Source organism: Phocoena sinus, chromosome 11 (assembly GCF_008692025.1).
Source record: "Phocoena sinus isolate mPhoSin1 chromosome 11, mPhoSin1.pri, whole genome shotgun sequence".
Lineage (NCBI taxonomy): Eukaryota > Metazoa > Chordata > Mammalia > Artiodactyla > Phocoenidae > Phocoena > Phocoena sinus.
In genome coordinates this window covers 56,963,625-56,982,260 of record NC_045773.1, presented here as the reverse complement: position 1 = coordinate 56,982,260, position 18,636 = coordinate 56,963,625, and the positions used below count along the sequence as shown (strand labels likewise).

At 38.8% G+C, this 18,636-nt stretch overlaps 1 protein-coding gene across 2 annotated transcripts in view; it reads right to left on the bottom strand.

The window, feature by feature from the left end:
- Positions 1-18,636, bottom strand: part of NEK10 (NIMA related kinase 10) — a 305,942-nt gene that overhangs the window by 226,060 nt on the left and 61,246 nt on the right. For both annotated transcript variants that reach the window (XM_032649886.1, XM_032649885.1), the window contains exons 13-21: positions 16,735-16,959; positions 13,786-13,925; positions 13,091-13,152; positions 10,648-10,725; positions 8,260-8,324; positions 6,836-6,938; positions 6,617-6,745; positions 5,964-6,101; positions 1,790-1,835 (exon numbers count right to left, since the gene is read on the bottom strand). In XM_032649886.1, coding sequence (XP_032505777.1) covers positions 1,790-1,835; positions 5,964-6,101; positions 6,617-6,745; positions 6,836-6,938; positions 8,260-8,324; positions 10,648-10,725; positions 13,091-13,152; positions 13,786-13,925; positions 16,735-16,959 — 986 coding nt within the window. The remainder of the gene's footprint in view (positions 1-1,789; positions 1,836-5,963; positions 6,102-6,616; positions 6,746-6,835; positions 6,939-8,259; positions 8,325-10,647; positions 10,726-13,090; positions 13,153-13,785; positions 13,926-16,734; positions 16,960-18,636) is intronic.

Genomic DNA, 18,636 nt, shown 5'->3' with positions numbered 1-18,636 from the left:
ATTTACCTTACAGTATTTTACAATGAAATCATACTATGGTTTAGCAATGACCCCACTGGATATACCACCCATGATGGAAATTTCTGTGATGCCAGCTCAAGAGCTGAGAAAGCTGGCCTCCTCCAGATTTCAGCTCATGGATCCCAGGAACCTCACATAACTGACTGGGTTTGTCTCTTTGCTTTGGATGCCAAGAAACAGAAGTAAATTCTACTTTCTCCTCCAAAGTCAATATGTAACTATTAACAACAGTATGTGATATGTATCTTTTGTAATGTTTTGGATGTATGTAAAATATGTATATATACAACATTTACAAAAATGAAGCCACACCATACATATTTTGCAACTTATACTTTTTTCATTCAACATTCTTATATGTTCGTCAGTACGCACAGACCCACGCCATTCTTTCTGTTGGTTACATAGTATTCCACAATACAGATGTATCATAATTTAATCATTCTCCTAAAGATCGACATTTATATTGTTTCCAATTCTTCATAATCCCAAGAAATATTTACTGTATGTACTAATCTTGCCCCTAACATTAATTTTCTCACCTTTTATCATGATTTCTTAATCTATTTTATCTTAGGTTTTTTGTTGTTGTTGTTTGTTTTTGCGGTACGCGGGCCTCTCACTGTTGTGGCCTCTCCCGTTGCAGAGCACAGGCTCCGGACGCGCAGCCTTAGCGGCCATGGCCCACGGGCCCAGCCGCTCCGCGGCATGTGGGATCTTCCCAGCTCGGGGCACGAACCCGTGTCCCCTGCATCGGCAAGCGGACTCTCAACCACTGCGCCACGAGGGAAGCCCTATCTTATGTATTTTTAAGCCACTGCCAATTCTTTTTGGAAGAAGTCAGGTTATTTTGTTTTTAAATTAAGACAAGTTATGTCACTTCAGTACAAGTCAGAAGCTAGTCTAGATCTCTTTATGATGGGCTATGCACTAAATTATGGGAAACTATTCTAATATCAAGAACAAATGGCCAAGGGGGCAGGATGTACTGAGGAGTTTCAGCACTGAGTTCCTCTGAGTCAACCAGAGGAAGGGAGATGGGTAAAATCATAACATGGCAAAGTACACAACAGGTTTGCATAACAATAGCACTGATAAAGAGGCAGCAAGGAAGCCCCTTTAAAGATTTATTTTGAAATTTCACAGGTGAAGCATATAAGGTCTATTAATATGTATATTACTTCAGTCAAATGTCCTATTTTTTTAAAACAAGTGACTGAGTTTGGTTTCATCTCAAGATTTGATTCCATATTCCATCATCCGAATGATGATGCAGAATCAGTCAGGGCTCCATCGCCACCTTGTGGCAATTACCTGAACTTGAAGAAAAAGAAATCTCAAAAAACCTATATCCAATTTATTTGGGGGGTGGAAAATGTCATTTTTTCTAAAAGATGACAAAAAAATGTCATTCTTTCTTTTTTTTTTTTTTTTTTTTTTTTTTTTTCATTCTTTCTTAAAGAAGCTACCAACCTTTAGTTTTCTTTTCTCCTGATCCTACTATGGGCTTTTTGTATATGAAAATAGCAATAATTATTATTTTGGTTTGTTCATGCAGTCTTACATATAGGGATCTAAGAATTTTATAAGTATCTTTTGATCATTGATTATCAGTGTCTCACTGATCAAGAAATGTCATCCAAGGTCATACAGACAACAAAAAAGGTAGAGAAAATAGTCGACTAAGCTTATTTTGTAACATTCTAAAATAAAAATATGTAAGTAACATAGATACATTATTAGAAATATCATGGAAACTCACACTTACTTTCCAGAAAAGTTTTGTAATAGCGTACAACATTGGGATGATAAAGCTATAAGAAAATAAATAACAAACATTATACTACTTCAAAATATAAACTTGTTTTCACAGACAATTTAGTTGGATTTCATACTTGAAAACAACAAAGAAATCATCATATTTATATTTATTTATAAAACAAAGCATTTCAAGATATCATCTAATTTTTCAGAATTCTTTTTATTTGCTGCTAACAAAACTGTTCTGAAAATAGCAATCTCCCATATAGCCTTACCAAATAGAATTGAAAACTGATTGTGCTTTATCACCTAATTTAACTAAATTAGAGGACTGTAGAACTGGAAGCTATCTTAAGAATTCATTTAACACTTCCTGTTCCAACATCACACACAGATTGCATAGAGGAGAAAACTGAAATGAAACAATTAATTTTGAACACATATACCTATGCTCTTAACCTCCCCCTGCCACTTAAATGTTTATATACACTGTGTCTATTTACACGACTGGTGTCTTTCTATGCTCTCCAAAATTATTAGTTTGAAACTGAAATAACCTAAGAGTTATTAACTCCATTAAAATAATAATAATAATTGCCAAGGACTCCATCCTTGAACAAAATTAGGTCAGGCTCCTCAGAGTCCTCCTCTGGACCAGGCCTCCTCCTTGGCCTGCCTGGTTTCAGCAAGAATCCTGCTAAGCCAGTTTAGTGAGCATCTCTGCCCTCTGGATATCCAATCAAGTTCCTCATCCCCCCATCTTCGTTACCTAATCAAGTTTTTCTTCCCCCAACCTGATAACTAACCAAATTCCTCTTAGTAACTTTCCATCCTTTGACCCCCCCAGCCCTGCCTTTTGGTTGTAACTCCCCAGCCATCCCTGTTGTGTTCAGAGTTGAGTTCAGTCTCTCTCTACTCTAATAGTTGGACTTCTATTGCAGTGGTCCTGAATAAGGTCTTCCTTGCCATCTAAAAGTTCTTATCACAAGGAAAAAATGTGTAACTACGTGTGGTAGATGTTAACTGGACTTACTATGGTGATCATGTCACAATACATACAAATACTGAATCATCATGTTGTACACCTGAAACTAATATGCAGTCATATGTCAATTATACCTCAACAAAAAGTGTCCAGGCACCAAAGACAGCAACAATTTCTCTTTGGCATAGTTTACCTCAGAATGTAACATGGAAATTCTATTTTTTTTTGATGGAATTTCTTTAATAGATGTATTCCTATTCAGATTATCTTATTTCTCCTTGTATGAGTTCTGGTAGTTTGTGTGTTTTAAGAAATTGATCCATTTCTCCTACATGGTCAAATCTGTGGCTATAGAGTTTTATGCAGTATTTTTTTTTTTTACCCTTTTAATGTTCATGTGATCAGTAAGGATGACCCCTCTTTCATTTCTGATATTGGTAATCTGTGTCTGTCTTTCTTTTTTTTCCAAGATTAGTCTGGCTAGACATTTATCAACTTTACTGGTCTTTTAAAGAATAAACTTTTAATATTGTTGATTTTTTATATGGAATTCTTGTTTTTTATTTCATTAATTTCTGTTTTACTTTTATTTCTTCTGTTTGTTTAAGGCTTGAATTGCTCTTTTCTTTAAGATGGAAACTTAGAATATGGAGTTTAGATAGTTCTGTCTTTTAATACATATATTTAATATTTTATATATATATATGTATATGTATCTTTCTAAACAGTGCTTTCATTGCAGCCCACAGATTTTTATAAGTTGTATTTTCATTTAGTTCAAAAAAATTTCCAATTTATATGAGACTTTTTCTTGGAGCAATGTGTTATTTTGTAGTGTGTTGGGTTTTTTTTTACATTTTTATTGGAGTATAATTGCTTTACAATGGTGTGTTAGTTTCTGCTTTATAACAAAGTGAATCAGTTATACATATACATATACATATTTTCCCATATCTCTTCCCTCTTGCATCTCCCTCCCTCCCACCATCCCTATCCCACCCCTCCAGGCGGTCACAAAGCACCGAGCTGATCTCCCTGTGCTATGCGGCTGCTTCCCACTAGCTATCTACCTTACGTTTGGTAGTGTATATATGTCCATGCCACTCTCTCGCTTTGTCACAGCTTACCCTTCCCCCTCCCCATATCCTCAAGTCCATTCTCTAGTAGGTCTGTGTCTTTATTCTTGTCTTACCCCTAGGTTCTTCATAAAATTTTTTTTTCTTAAATTCCATATATATGTGTTAGCATACGGTATTTGTCTTTCTCTTTCTGACTTACTTCACTCTGTATGACAGACTCTAGGTCTATCCACCTCATTACAAATAGCTCAATTTCATTTCATTTTATGGCTGAGTAATATTCCATTGTATACATGTGCCACATCTTCTAATAACATAATAATAACATAATAACATCTAATAACATAATAATTTTCTACAAGAATACTAAATTTTTGTGGTTGTTTATTTACAATTTGAGTTTCTAAGTAAACTGAAATTTGTTTTATCTCAGAATAGTCACTGGTACATCATAAATGGCTTGCATCTCTTTCTGGCCTTTCTTCTTTTGAAGGAGAGTCTACTGGTTGTCCACCAAAAATCTGCTCTCACACTCCTCCACTCCACCGACTTGTAGCAGGATGTGCTTCCCCACCACAGATCACACCTCTCAGCCTCTCTCACAGCCTCAAGGGGCTCATCCTTGAGTTCTCCCCAGTGGAGTGTGAGGGGAATCCTATGTCTGAACCCAAAACGCCGGGTGCACCAGCAGATATAAATGTGCCTTGGCAGGTGCAACGGGAGAGGAAGAGTGGGCATCCCTGTGTGACCTTATGGAGCAGAGCACCACACCCTGGACTGACGGGAAGACAAAACCCATTGCACGGTGAGACCTCTCCTTCAAGCCCATGCACTTTGGGGCTTCTTTGTTACTGCAGCTTAATCTTAATATTAACAAATACACTCTCCCTTTCTAGTCCCATTTCTCTCACTTCTGTCTGCCATTACCTCCTCCTTTTTGACCTCAATTTACTGTCCTTTCATTGGTTTAAGCCCGTGGTGCAAGCACAGTTCTACAATTTTGAGCTCCCTCAAAGTTCAAGCAGAGGCCTCTTATATGGCCTCACCCTGACACTTTCTTTTCTTAGAAAATATACTAAAACCAATAGTCTACCTCATCAACTAGCAAATGGCCAGCATATTTTAAACAATATGGAACTAGGTAAGCAATAGAACCATATTCTAGACCTAGCTCACTGGCCAGGACTACATCCAGATTTGGGTTCAAATGAAGATATTAGACCAGCCTAGGGCAAAAGTCATGCTCTAGCCTTGTGCTATGAAACAGCACACCACCCAAGGCTAGAGTGTTGGAATATGAGCAAACACTGACTTTTCAAAATCTAATCTCTTTGTACATAAAAGTCAACTATAAAACAACCTATTAATGATATTTACTGTAAATTATAAATTGGAGTGGAACTAGAGATTTCAATGAATAAAGATCTTCATATTTATGGTTCTTTATGTCCTAGCACAGATGCTATGCAAATTTAACTATTTGAAAACAAAGAGCCATGAACTGATAGGTCTCCCCAGGAGTTACAAACAGTATTCATAATGAATGTATAAATAAAGAAATTTGATAAAAAACCAATGTGTTCTTTGATCACAAAAAGAATTCCCATTTCTCTCTGACACGTTTATTCTTTTTCCTGAAACAAACCTTCATAATGATACATGAGTTGTGAACATTATGTTAGAATGTTTTGCTCATGTCAATAAATAATAACCCATCTTGAAAATTCACATTTTAGATTACATAAGCCATATCTGAGGAATGTTAACAACTTGGTTCCATTTGACAAAAGTCAGGGAAGTCTTAGTCATATTCTTATGCATGTAACAAAGTAACCAAATATTCTACAATATAATAAGAAGGAAACGAATATGCTTTCTCGTATATAATACTCTCTGTGCTGTGAACTCAATTGTTCTGCATCCCCGTCCCTGATATAGTTATGTCTATGGTTCAATGTCAAGCCTTAGGAGAAAACCTGGTGATTGATATCACCTCAATGCCAATTATATTAAGCAGAACAAGTTCTTACACAGCATGGACAAGGACAGCACATGAATTCTACTTTTTTTGATGACATTTATTTAAGGAAACCGTCTTCATAAACAAAAGCATTTACCTGCTCTTTAATTATGGTTAATTCAGAAACAATATTCCTTACACTGCTGTCTCGATCTTTTTTATCCTTTCCAAATGCTGGGTTATGTAAATTGACTTCTTTCATTGCTAAAAGATTTTGACCACTATGCTTCCTAACCTAAAATAAAGGAGACAAAAAAAAAAAAAAAAAGAATGGTTTGGGAGTAGAGAGGGGAAGAAAGTGATTAGATTAATAAGGTCACATGATTAAGCCAAGTCATCTAAATAAGTCATATATCTTTAAAAAGTAAATTTGTATTTACACTAAGCTCACCTCAAAAAAATTGGTATATCCTGGATCAGTCTGCAATATTTCATGGGATTTTACTTGGTAAATACAGAAACACTGGTGTGAACTTGGAGAATGTGTCATGCATTGGGACAAGCCATTTTGACTATTTGTATGAGAGATTAGTGACAGCTTTTGTCTTCAAAGGTCAGTGACCAATTTCTAGAGCTGAGAGCTAAGGTAAGACAACATCAGTGCAGCTATCTGTTGTACAGAAACAACCATTCTAATTTTTATATCTATTTGTTCACTGACAAGGGCTCCAATTCACTTGTGTGTGGGTGTGCAGGGAGACATGCAGTTTGTTTGGGAACATTGGAAATGTTGTTCAAGGGCAAGGTCACCTTGTAAACACAGCCAAAAGCTCCACTTCCAAGATGATCCAAAACTGCATAGTTGCCTATATATTTCGAAGGAGCTTTATTCTGATTAACGCTTTCAATATTTTCAGCAATTTGCTTCAGTTCATCCTCCTAACCAAAATGAAAAGGAAATGGGATGCTATGATAAATGCATCCTAACTGCATAGCAGCCTGACAAAATATTTAAAGCTCAAGACTTACCACTAATAAATTCAACTTTGATACTAATTCTTCATAAGCACTGATATCACGAACATAATGTCCTATGTCAATGAAGATCTCAAACAAGTCGGTGGGGAAAAGTCTACAGAGAAAAATACACACACATACTTCCTATAGGAGTTAGAAACTCTGGCCCATTCCTTCCCTTTTGGACCTGGCTCACTTATAGGTTAATTACATTAAATACACTGCCAACAAATGGGGGAAATAATACTCACCAACTTATCTCATGAAAATAAACTAGAGACACAGTTCTTAAGAGGTAAGGAAAAACAATTGGAAAGGAAAGTTCCAGAGATCTACTGTATGACACTGTGCTTATAGTTAAGAACACTGTACTGCACACAAAAATTTAAGAGGGTAGATGTCATGTTATATGTTTTTTGCTACAATAAGATATGATACAGATTTTATAAAAATCTTATTTGTAAGACATTTGGGGGTGTAGTATTAAATATACTAGGAATGAATGTTTATTGGGTGTTTATTGAGCACAGAGCACTTTCACAAATACAATTTGATTTAGTCCTCATGAAAATAAAATTAAAATACAGGTGAATAAAAAAATGAAGAGATTTATGCATCATTTCCAAGCTACTGGTTTCAAGGGTTTAGGTTTATTAAAATCTTTAAGTCCACCGATGTGCATGATTTAGGGTCTTGAAATGAAAGGTTATAATGAATAACGAATACTTCCTTTTCTTCCCCTAAATTCAACTGTTATATAGAAATAAAACAAAAAACATAAAATGCCCCATTCTTCCAAACAAAAGACGTTATATTAACTCAAGATTTTATTTCCATTTTGCCTTATCAATAAAATTCTAGTAAGAACTTGGGCCTACGATTTGGCTAACCTGCCACCTCTATGGCACGCAGACCACACCTGTAGGTAACCATGGTCTGCTTCCCAAGGTGGTGGTTTTTCTGTCATGCTCACCACACAACCTCTGATCCAGGAACATCCAGCCTCCTCCCCTTCAAATGGGTTCCTATACTGTTAAGGACATCCAGACAAATACTTTCTTTTCTATTGATTAAAAGGAAATGACTAGATCAACTTTGGACATTTCTGAATGGGCAAAAACAAGCACATATTTTTATTTCATCCATTAAAAATATTAATGTCTTAAAAAAGAGAGAAAAACTAAAAACCATAGCAGTTACGTGTAATTAAAAGAGTTGTGTTGATGTGATTCATGTGCTTTCCTCATCATTTTGTGAATTTTCAGTGTTAAGATATCACTAGGGCTGCTCAGTATTATCTGTGGATTATAAGAAATCTGAAGGCACATGTTTTGCATACTGACTCTTTATTCTCTTACTGTTTGCATCTAAATCAGGTACATGAAAACAGTTGACTCTAATGATCACTGATCACTTAAATTTCTCTAAGCTCATACCTTTTAAAGAGTGGTCTGTTTCTTTCCATACTGAAGAGAAACCTCAAGGCTCTGAACGCATAACACTGGAAATAAAAGGATATATGATTCTCAAATGGTAGCTGAACAAAGTAAAACATTTTCAGGATAGCATGATCATGAAGTGAACATTAACATGGCTTTTTGGTGAGTGTGGCTGGTCTCTGTGGGAGCCACAGCTTGTAACTGAAAACAGACAACATCAACACCTGGGCCAGTTCTCATGTTTAAAAAGTATTTGCGTTGTGGAAGGCTAGGGATCTGGGCCTTGTTTCACTCAGTGCCTGTCATTAGTTCCTTTCTAGAAAGTACAGAAGGAGCAGAGAGACAAGAAATAAAACTCCTACGCCGAGAAAACCAAATGTCCCAAGATTTCCAGGAGCTCAAGGTTTATTTTCCTTCTAGCCTGCTATGTATGCCTCAATATTTATATAGTTTCTCTGAGAAAATAAACACTAGAAATAATGACATATAAAAATAGCCACAGGCACACTGGACTCAAACTTGACAAATTGGTCTCTTGAGTAAGGTCTAAAGCATTCCCCAGATAGAACCATCTACAGTAACTCCTGAGAACACTCAGAAAGAGGCCTGTGAGACTTTAACAAAGAAAAATAAACACTGGACATTTTGCAGTGCTGAGAAAAAAGAGAGAGCCCCAGGCTTGCAGCTGTACCTGTACAATAGGCCACCACTGGGGTGACCAGGGTCTGCTGAATTCGAATCTGGAATCATTTCATGAAATTAGTGATCTGAATACAGAAGGGTCACAAACAAAACTGTCTGGAGAAGCCAGGCAGATAACAAGACCACATGAAGGAGACTGGTGAGAAAGCAGTGGAGACTGTGAGAAGTGAGGAACATGCATGTGCCTCGAAAGAATTTCCATACATATTCTTTAAAAGCCTCTACTGGCTTAACAGAATACATGTGCAGGAGGGAGTGTACTTTACCATGGTCCAGCACAGTGTCATGCATCAGTGCTGTACTAGAGAAGTCAGTCCCACGCCTGTGTGTTCTCAGTGGTAGCTCTCCAAAATCTCTGCCTGCCAGCCCACAGATACCACCAAAAATTCTCTGCTAGGTTTGACCATCATTCTGGCTGAAAGCTCTTAAATCAGATTGAAGGCAAATGTTGTTTTTACTTCCTGTTCTAACGACTTGAAAAAAAGATAAGCTGCAGCTACTGCAAAGGATTACTTTAAATTGATTTTATCATGCCAATGTCTTTGGGGACACTTGCCCCCTGGTGTCCACTCCTCAAAAAAGCACATAGGATCCTGCATAATGTGGCCCCTTCTTACCTTCCAGGCCTCATCTCGTAAGGTAGGGGTCCCCAACACCTGGACCATGGACCGGTACTGGTCCGTGGCCTGTTAGGAACTGGACCGCACAGCAGGAGGTGAGCAGCAGGTGAGCGAGCAAAGCTTCATCTGCCACTCCCCATCGCTCCCCATCGCTCCCATTACTGCCTGAATTCTGCCCCCACCCCCGCTCCCGTCCATGGAAAACGTGTCTTCCACAAAACCAGTCTCTGGTGCCAGAAAGGTTGGGGACCACTGTCCTAAGGTACTCCCTCTGCCCCACACCCCACACCCACCCCACTGAGCAGCCTAAGCACACTCTAAGCTGCCAGGCTCCCGTCCTTTGTCCACGCTCTTCTCTCTGTGTGGATGCCCGTCCGCCCTGGAGCAGATATCATGGGTGCCCACTTCTATCCCTTTACTCACCTGACCAGCACCAGCTCATCCATCAAGATCCATTTTACAGGTTTGCCTTTGTAAAGGTGAAATGCTACTGACTGTGGTCCGTGCTTAAAGATGGCACATAATTTTCCCCGTAGCATTATTTTGATACACAAGCAATGTTTTTAAAACATAGAACTTACAGATAAGCAAAGAAATGTCTAAATAAAATCACCTAAATCCCTACAGAGAAACTACTGTTAAGCCTTCTACATTGGTTTTTGGTTTTTTTTTTTTTTTTTTTTTTTTTTTGCGGTATGTGGGCTTCTCACTGTTGTGGCCTCTCCCGTTGCGGAGCACAGGCTCCAGATACGCAGGCTCAGCGGCCATGGCTCACGGGCCTAGCCGCTCCGCGGCATGTGGGATCTTCCCGGACCGAGGCATGAACCTGTGTCCCCTGCATCGGCAGGCAGACTCTCAACCACTGCGCCACCAGGGAAGCCCCTCTACATTGTTTTAACAGCATTTGTTTCCATGCCAGCCTCCCTCACCAGATATTCTTCCCTCTCGGTCAGTACAGGGGACCAGTGCTAACCTAAAAATTCTCAAATTCATAGATTATATTACCAAAATTTCCCCAGATTCCAGTAACTTGATATTAAAGAATAATGGATATGTTTATTACCTGTAATAGATTAGTTTTTGCTGCATTCTTTTGTTTATTTCGTAAAATTAATTTTGCTATTGTATATATACCATTTTCCTGGAAGAATAAAGATGCCATGTTATCAGTGACCAGCAACAGTGCTATGGAGATACACAGCATAAAGAAGGAAGGAACAATTTTAAAATATTAAAGAAGAAATGTTAGTATAATTTTGGAATCAGGAGTAAATATTACAGGACAATACTAAAAATGTCAGTGTAATACTTTTAAACATCAAAGACTATAACCACATCATAAAATCTCAACTGTCGTTAAAGATTATAAATAACAAAGTATATCAATTAAAAGTGATTTAAGTACTTTAAAAACAAAAAGTAGGGGGCAAAAAAAGGGGGCAGAGTAAAGGGATCCAAATGTCTTTATATTTTGCATTTTAAATATCTAATTATGAAATATTTCTCCCTTTATTGTTTTGTTAAACAATATATGTAGATAAACTAGTATAGAAAAGAAGATAGAAAAATAAGAGAAAAATCATAGATTTTTAAAAATGAAAGTTATTTGTATAAATGGTTAACATCTTTCTAGCCTTATTCTAATACAAATACAGACATGGGGGAATGAACAAAAAGTATTACCTTATTGCTACATTTTTTATTATCTATTAAATACATAATTTACTGAACTCTACTCTATGTGGGCATTTATATTATAACTGTGAAGAGCTTTACCTGCCTTACTACATTTAGTCTTCATAGCTGTTCTGTGAATTAGTCTGTAATTTCCTTGTTTTATACATGACAAAGTCAAAACTTAGGCTAAATATTTTTCCAGAGGCCAAGACAGCAAGCAATGATAACAGGACTGAGCCTCCCCCTGCCTCAGCAGCCACCCTGACCTGCTGAGCTTCCCCAGGGACTCTGATCACTGCTGACATGATCCTTTACTAACTTTATGAATTTATGTATTTTTAAGTTGATGTATCGAACAAAAAAAACTTTTCTCTGTAAAATTCAACAAGCAGGAAATAACTTTTATAATAGAAACACATACAAGGGTTGTATACAAATGTGTGTATTCACATACACACACACACATATGACTGTATATGTAGTGAATTGGTTAATGAATTATGCTTTGTGTGCTCTGTGAAATCAGTTTCCTGGCAATAAATATTTTGTTTGGTGTGTTTCAATCACCTCTAGCTGAATAACTTCATGTCCTCTTAAAGTGACTGCTATCCTTAACTCATGGTGTCCTATGCCTCATAGGAATTAAAACAATTAAATTAAAACAATTCAGAATACTGGGTCATATGGTAGTTCTATTTGTAGTTTTTTAAGGAACCTCCATAGTGGCTGTACCAATTCACATTCCCACCAGCAGTGCGAGAGTGTTCCCTTTTCTCCGCACCCTCTCCAGCATTTATTGTTTCTAGATATTTTGATGATTGCCATTCTGACCGATGTGAGATGATATCTCATTGTAGTTTTGATTTGCATTTCTCTAATGATTAATGATGTTGAGCATTCTTTCATGTGTCAATCCCACTACTGGGCATACACCCTGAGAAAAACATAATTCAAAAAGAGTCATGTACCAAAATGTTCATTGCAGCTCTATTTACAATAGCCAGGAGATGGAAACAACATAAGTGTCCATCATCGGATGAATGGATAAAGAAGATGTGGCAGATATATGCAATGGAATATTACTCAGCCATAAAAAGAAACGAAATTGAGTTATTTGTAGTGAGGTGGTTGGACCTAGAGTCTGTCATACAGAGTGAAGTAAGTCAGAAAGAGAAAGACAAATATAGTATGCTAACACATATATATGGAATATAAGAAAAAAAAATGTCATGAAGAACCTAGGGGAAAGATGGGAATAAAGACACAGATCTACTAGAGAAGGGACTTGAGGATATGGCGAGGGGGAAGGGTAAGCTGTGACAAAGTGAGAGAGTGGCATGGACATATATACACTACCAAATGTAAAATAGATAGCTAGTGGGAAGCAGCCGCATAGCACAGGGAGATCAGCTCGGTGTTTTGTGACCACCTGGATGGATGGGATAGGGAGGGAGATGCAAGAGGGAGGAGATATGGGAACATATGTATAACTGATTCACTTTGTTATAAAGCAGAAACTAACACACCATTGTAAAGCAATTATACTCCAATAAAGATGTAAAAACAAAAAACAATTCAGAATAGCTTTAATAAAAAAAGATAAAGAAAATGAAATAGACTGCACGTAATATAGGGAATAAACACCATCAGTTACCTACATGGCAGTTCTTTTTAAGCTGAGTTAAAAGAGGAAGGACAAGAATATAAAATGGAATTCTACATGTTAAATAAGACATATTACAATATTTTTAAGCCATGTTCCAGGATACAGGTGTCACCTGAGGTGGGCTCCCTCCATCATGACAGGTCCTGGCACCCTGTCCTCTCACCTGAACCACCTGGTGGGCGTTGGTGTCGTCGAGCACCAGTTCCGTGAGGGCCGCACAGCAGGCTGCAACGAAAACCACCAAATGCCATGTCTGTCGTGGCCATGGCGGCACATGCACATCAGCAATCTCGCTCCCTGCCTCAGAGAATTTTGTTGGCAGAGCCATCCCTCAGAAAACACTAATTTTCCTTCTGGCAAGTCTCTGGGAGAAAGGCACCTGAGTTGTGCTGGCTGGTACCTCTCCTCTTCGTGCATCTCACATGCATGCACACCCCATGGCAGCCTGTGGGGCACCCTTAATGCACCCCGCTGTGCATGGAGTGGGGGAGGCAGGCACCGTCAGCCCCATACCCAACATGTGCCCTGTGTGGAGCACGTGCTCAATGTACATGGACAATGGTCAGGTAAATAGTGCGTACTTTAAATATATTATCCAAATTAACCCTTATAATCCGAGTATGAACTACTTTAGAGGGCTAACAGGTTAGGCCACAGAACTTGGCAAGCAGAGGAAAGTTTGGGGTGTCTTTAACCTGCAAGTCCAACACTGGTACCAAGAAGTTTCAGGCATCCACATGAATTTAACTTCACATTTTTTAAGTTATAAATTGGGCCTAATTAATATTATCATTATAATTTTATAATAGAATAATACAAGGTTAAACAGTATCAAATAATGAAACATAATATAAATACCTGCTTGAAGAGAGAAAGTATTTTCTTGTATTTCCCGAGGGCTGAAATCTTCTGACAAATGAAGCTGCTGGATTCGGCCTGCCGCATTGGCACTAGACAGGCTTCCAATGGAGGAACAATCAGAAACAAAATTTCTGTCCCTGAAAAAGAAAAGTTAATGCACAGACCAATTTATCAATGGTAGTTCATGGTCAGTGCTTTCTGATTCCCGTTTTATAAATCTTTGCCTCCCCAGGTCATAAAGTTTTCTCCTGTGTGACCTTCCAATCCACTCAGACATGATTTTTGTGTGAAGTGTGAGGTAGGAGTCATCTATTTTTCACATGGCTGCCTTTGTTTTGAACTCTATTTTTCTGCCATTTACTTGAATACATCTCAGTCTTCATCATTCTGAGTTTTGTCTTTTTCCATTAAATTCCAATCTTCTTTTATTTTAGGAAAGTTCTCTTCTATTAGATGATTGAGGCTTTCCAAATTTTCCTTTTGTTTTGTTCTCTGCCTTAGGGATATCAATTATCCACGTGCTGAGAACCCATCTTCTGCAGGCCATATCCTTCATTTTATGCTGCTCTTATTCCCTTGTCTTCCTCCTCTGCATCGTGTGTAAGTTTTCAAGCACGCCCTTCCTTTCACTAACTCCACATTCTTTCTGGTACTCAGTCTCTGCATGTTGTTCAGTCCTCATCTTCTTTCCCAGCTTCACAATCATTCTATTCTCCTTTTTACTATCCTATCACTCATCTTTAATCTCATTTCATAAACTTCATGTTCTGTTTAATGTCTTTGATAAAATAAAGCATTTGTTTTTCTGTTTACTTAGTGCAACATCTTCCACAATAGATCATTCGTCTGTCTTTATCTGCTTTGTTCCATTCTGTTTTACATGGTTGCCATGTTTTTTCATACATTTATTTTTATGGCAGCAGCTCTATGTAGATTTCTATATACCCAAACGTAAAGTGGATGGAGTCTCCCTGGCCTCCCTCCTGTGTCATCTGGGCCCTCTGCCCTTCTTTCGGGGAGCATAGGGAAGGTAATGGAATAGTTGCAGTCAATGATCTTTAATTATGTTAAAACTTGAATTTTAGGGATCACTCTATCTGATCAAGAGTATGTAACCTTTTAGTAACTGCCTTTGAGTTTGGGACTGCAGGTGAATGGGCATGAACAGATTTCCTATAAACCACCTTGACAACAGAGGCTGTTCATACTCAAGCCAGCAGACAACCTGGCAACCTCACCCCTTGTACCAGCTCCAGGCAGCCCATCTCTGAAAGGATATTGTTTACACAGCTGGGGTAATAAATTCTCCCAGAGCACTGAGCCATAGTTAACATAGAGTAAGTATTGACATACATCTTCTTCCCAGGGAAGAGATTTCTAACATTATACCATAGAAGTGGACTGGGAAAATTACTCTTTAGATGTGAAAGAACTCTTTTCTATCAAGAATGGTTTCCTCCAAAAGAGGAAAACTAGTACCTTATATTAAACTCAGTTCTATGTGGTCAAAAGGCAGGTTTTGTTCTTGAAGTATTGCTTAACTATTATATAATTTAATTTTATCATCAAGAAAATAGCTGCTCTCCACGAGGGCTACCCACAGCCACTGTAATACGTATGATGGACCAAAAATAACCACCATCATCATCCTATAAACTCAAGTGGAAAAAAACCTTTGCAATCATAATTACTTTGACTGTGGGGCTAGCTCATTATGCCACTATACTAATGAAAGATTTATAATTTATACTTTAAAGTACTTGAGATTTTTATGTGATATTCATAAAAGCAAGTAGATTGTTAACAGTCTACACATTATTTCCTTGGTTTTGGTAATGACAGAAATTGTTCACAAAGCCACTGTTCATATCTCTAGTCTGTTCTTATGCTTTGGAAAGTTCCTTCAGAGAATGGAGCTGATGACACATAGCTCCACAATATCAAGTTATCAGGCACAATAAGCACAAAGTCTGAATAATATTGATTTGATAACAAGTCATATTAAAATTGATGTTACTCTGCTTTTATTAGAATGAACTTTATTTATATACTACAGATAAATGTGATCTTTTTCCAGGCAGATATAATCCTTTTCAACTTTGATTCAGCACCTAGGGGGATGAATTATGCTCTATAATAATTTTAGGTAATAGATCCTTCCCATTGGTGGTACCAGTAATATTGTTATTCAATACTTCAATACATGTAATACAATACCATATCTACTATTTTTTGTTATTGTTATAGTTTTTGCAACATAATTCAAGAGAATTTCAGTTTGAAACTATTTTAACAAGCCATTCCTTCCCCAGATTTATGGCTTTGAATACGACCAGATTCTTTTTTTTTTTTTTTTTTTTTTTTTTTGCGGTATGCGGGCCTCTCACTGTTGTGGCCTCTCCCGTTGTGGAGCACAGGCTCAGTGGCCATGGCTCACAGGCCCAGCCACTCCGCAGCATGCGGAATCTTCCCGGACCGGGGCACGAACCCGCATCCCCTGCATCAGCAGGCGGACTCTCAACCACTGCGCCACCAGGGAAGCCCCAGATTCTATTTTTAAAAGAGAGACAACAAGGTCTTAATCCACCTCAGAGCACTGCCACGGAGATTAGAGAGAAAAGAGGGGCAACTGGACCAGGGTCAGTAACATGGAATCATTTGAATAACCGTATTTCCCCCTATTTTAACTAAGGATCATACATCCGTTACTTTAATGCAGGCTGGTGATTCAAAAAATATGTCAGGGCTCCCAAGGAGCTGAAAAGGTGAATGCTCCTGACATTGATTTAGAGCCTGTTTGCAACAAGTAAAAATGACTCTGTAGAACATGAATGACCAAAGAATGGGAGGGAGCCAGCTGAGCACATGCCCACCCTGCCCTCGAACAGCTGAGACCCTAGCCTTCATCAGCCAGAGTGAAGCAGGCCAAAGCCTACTCTGACTCACCCTCGTAAAATATGAAGAAGCTGCTTGATGCCTCCCCAAATGCGAATTTCCACACTGGTCTCAGGGTCCTCACAAATCTGAACCAGGATCCAGACGACGCTCCACAGAAGCTGTAGGTGGTCTGAGTGCAGCAAGCTGAGGAGGATGGGGACCCCCTCATAGAGCTTCACCTGCTGTCTCACCTGGCGCTCGGCACAGAGCAGGCGCAGCAGCTCAGCCGAGAGCCTGCGAGGGATGGGCGGGAGGGGAGACTCAGCTCAGTGGTGGCTTGACTTGATTCACACGGAGCTGCCGACATGCACGGACGGTCGCGCCAACAGGCTCTATGTCACAGTCAGCTCATGTTCTCTGTAGAGGCCTGGATCACAGCCAAGTGTTTGCAGCTCTATGGGCCATACAGTCTCTGTCATGAGTACCCAGCCATGCCAACATGTGCAAAAGCAGCCACAGACAACACATGAAAACCAATGGGCATGGCTGTGTGCCAATAAATCTTTATTCACAAAAACAGGCAGGGAGCCAAATTTAGCCTGCAGGTCATAGTTTCTGGACCACTTTCTAAGTCATATCCTCATGGTATCCCCATTGGTCTGGCTAAAAACCTACTAATGAGCAAACAGGCATCAAGTACATACAATGGGACCTGAATTATGCTCAAGACAAAAGAAATATAAAAGCTTTATCCTAGTCTTCAGAAACTTACTATGTGATTGCAAAAATAAGACAGTAATACCTGATGGCAAAAACACTATGATCCAGGGAAATTAAATGCAAAGTGCTCAGTGAATATCTGGAGAATAAAATAAAGATAATGATGGCATAAGACATAAGGTTCAACTAAGCTCTGAAACATTATGATTATAGACGTTTCATAGAGCTGTCCTGAATCCTCCAGGCTCACACTCTGAACACTCTTCCTGGATGGTGTTATTTATTCCTATGGCTTCAAACACTCCCTCTACCCTGGCACTGTGATCTCAGCCCAGGCAACACTCCAAACCTACAGAGGTTCCAGCAGTCACTTAACTGTTTCACAGGCACTCACCCCACTGTTTCTAAACTCAGTCATTATCCTCCTCCCCAAATCAGCCCTTCCATTTATGTCCCCGATCTGGACTCAGGACACCACAGTCTTTTCAATTTCCAAGCCAAAGACTGGGAATCCTCCAAGACACTCCCTTCTTCTCCAACCAGTGGAGAGCCTTTGGTGCCCCCTGTTTCCTGGGCAAGCACTGGGGTTAATTCTTCTGTGAGTCCTGCAGCTAGCTAAACCCACTGCCCCTCCATCCTTGTGAGCCTCGATTATGCTCAAGATATAAGCTTCTCTGTCACTCTCCTCTCCAATATTTCCATTCTTATCCTGCTTCACAATTCCTTTCCCTGAGCTAATTTTCCATGGCTCCTCTCCCTCCCAAACTTTTATGCTCTGACATATATTCTTTGGTAGACAGTACTCTTCACCTTCTCAAACTTTCTACACCAAAAATACCCTCCTTGTTCTAAGTGGATCTCATTGTGTGGCTAAATTCCACACTCCACACACTGCAATCAGAATAACTGTCCCCACAAAATCAATCTGATCATGATTAAAATCTGTGAGTCTCCATGTTCATGATAAAAACCACACTACTAGGCACAAAGAGCCCATCATGACCTCGCTAAAGGTATCTCATCTATAAAATATAGAAAGAGAATTGCAGATCAAACAAATTAAAACACAAAAGTGCTTAGAGCAGGGCCTGGCATGTAGAAGGCCTGGCCAAAATTAGCTCTATTTCTAACTTATCAAAATTAGCTCTATTTCTAACTTATCTAACTTATAAGCCAACTTATCTAACTAGTTTTCTGGCACCCTCCCTCCTGCACTCTGCTGTAGCTGCGCCCACCCATGCACGCTCCTCT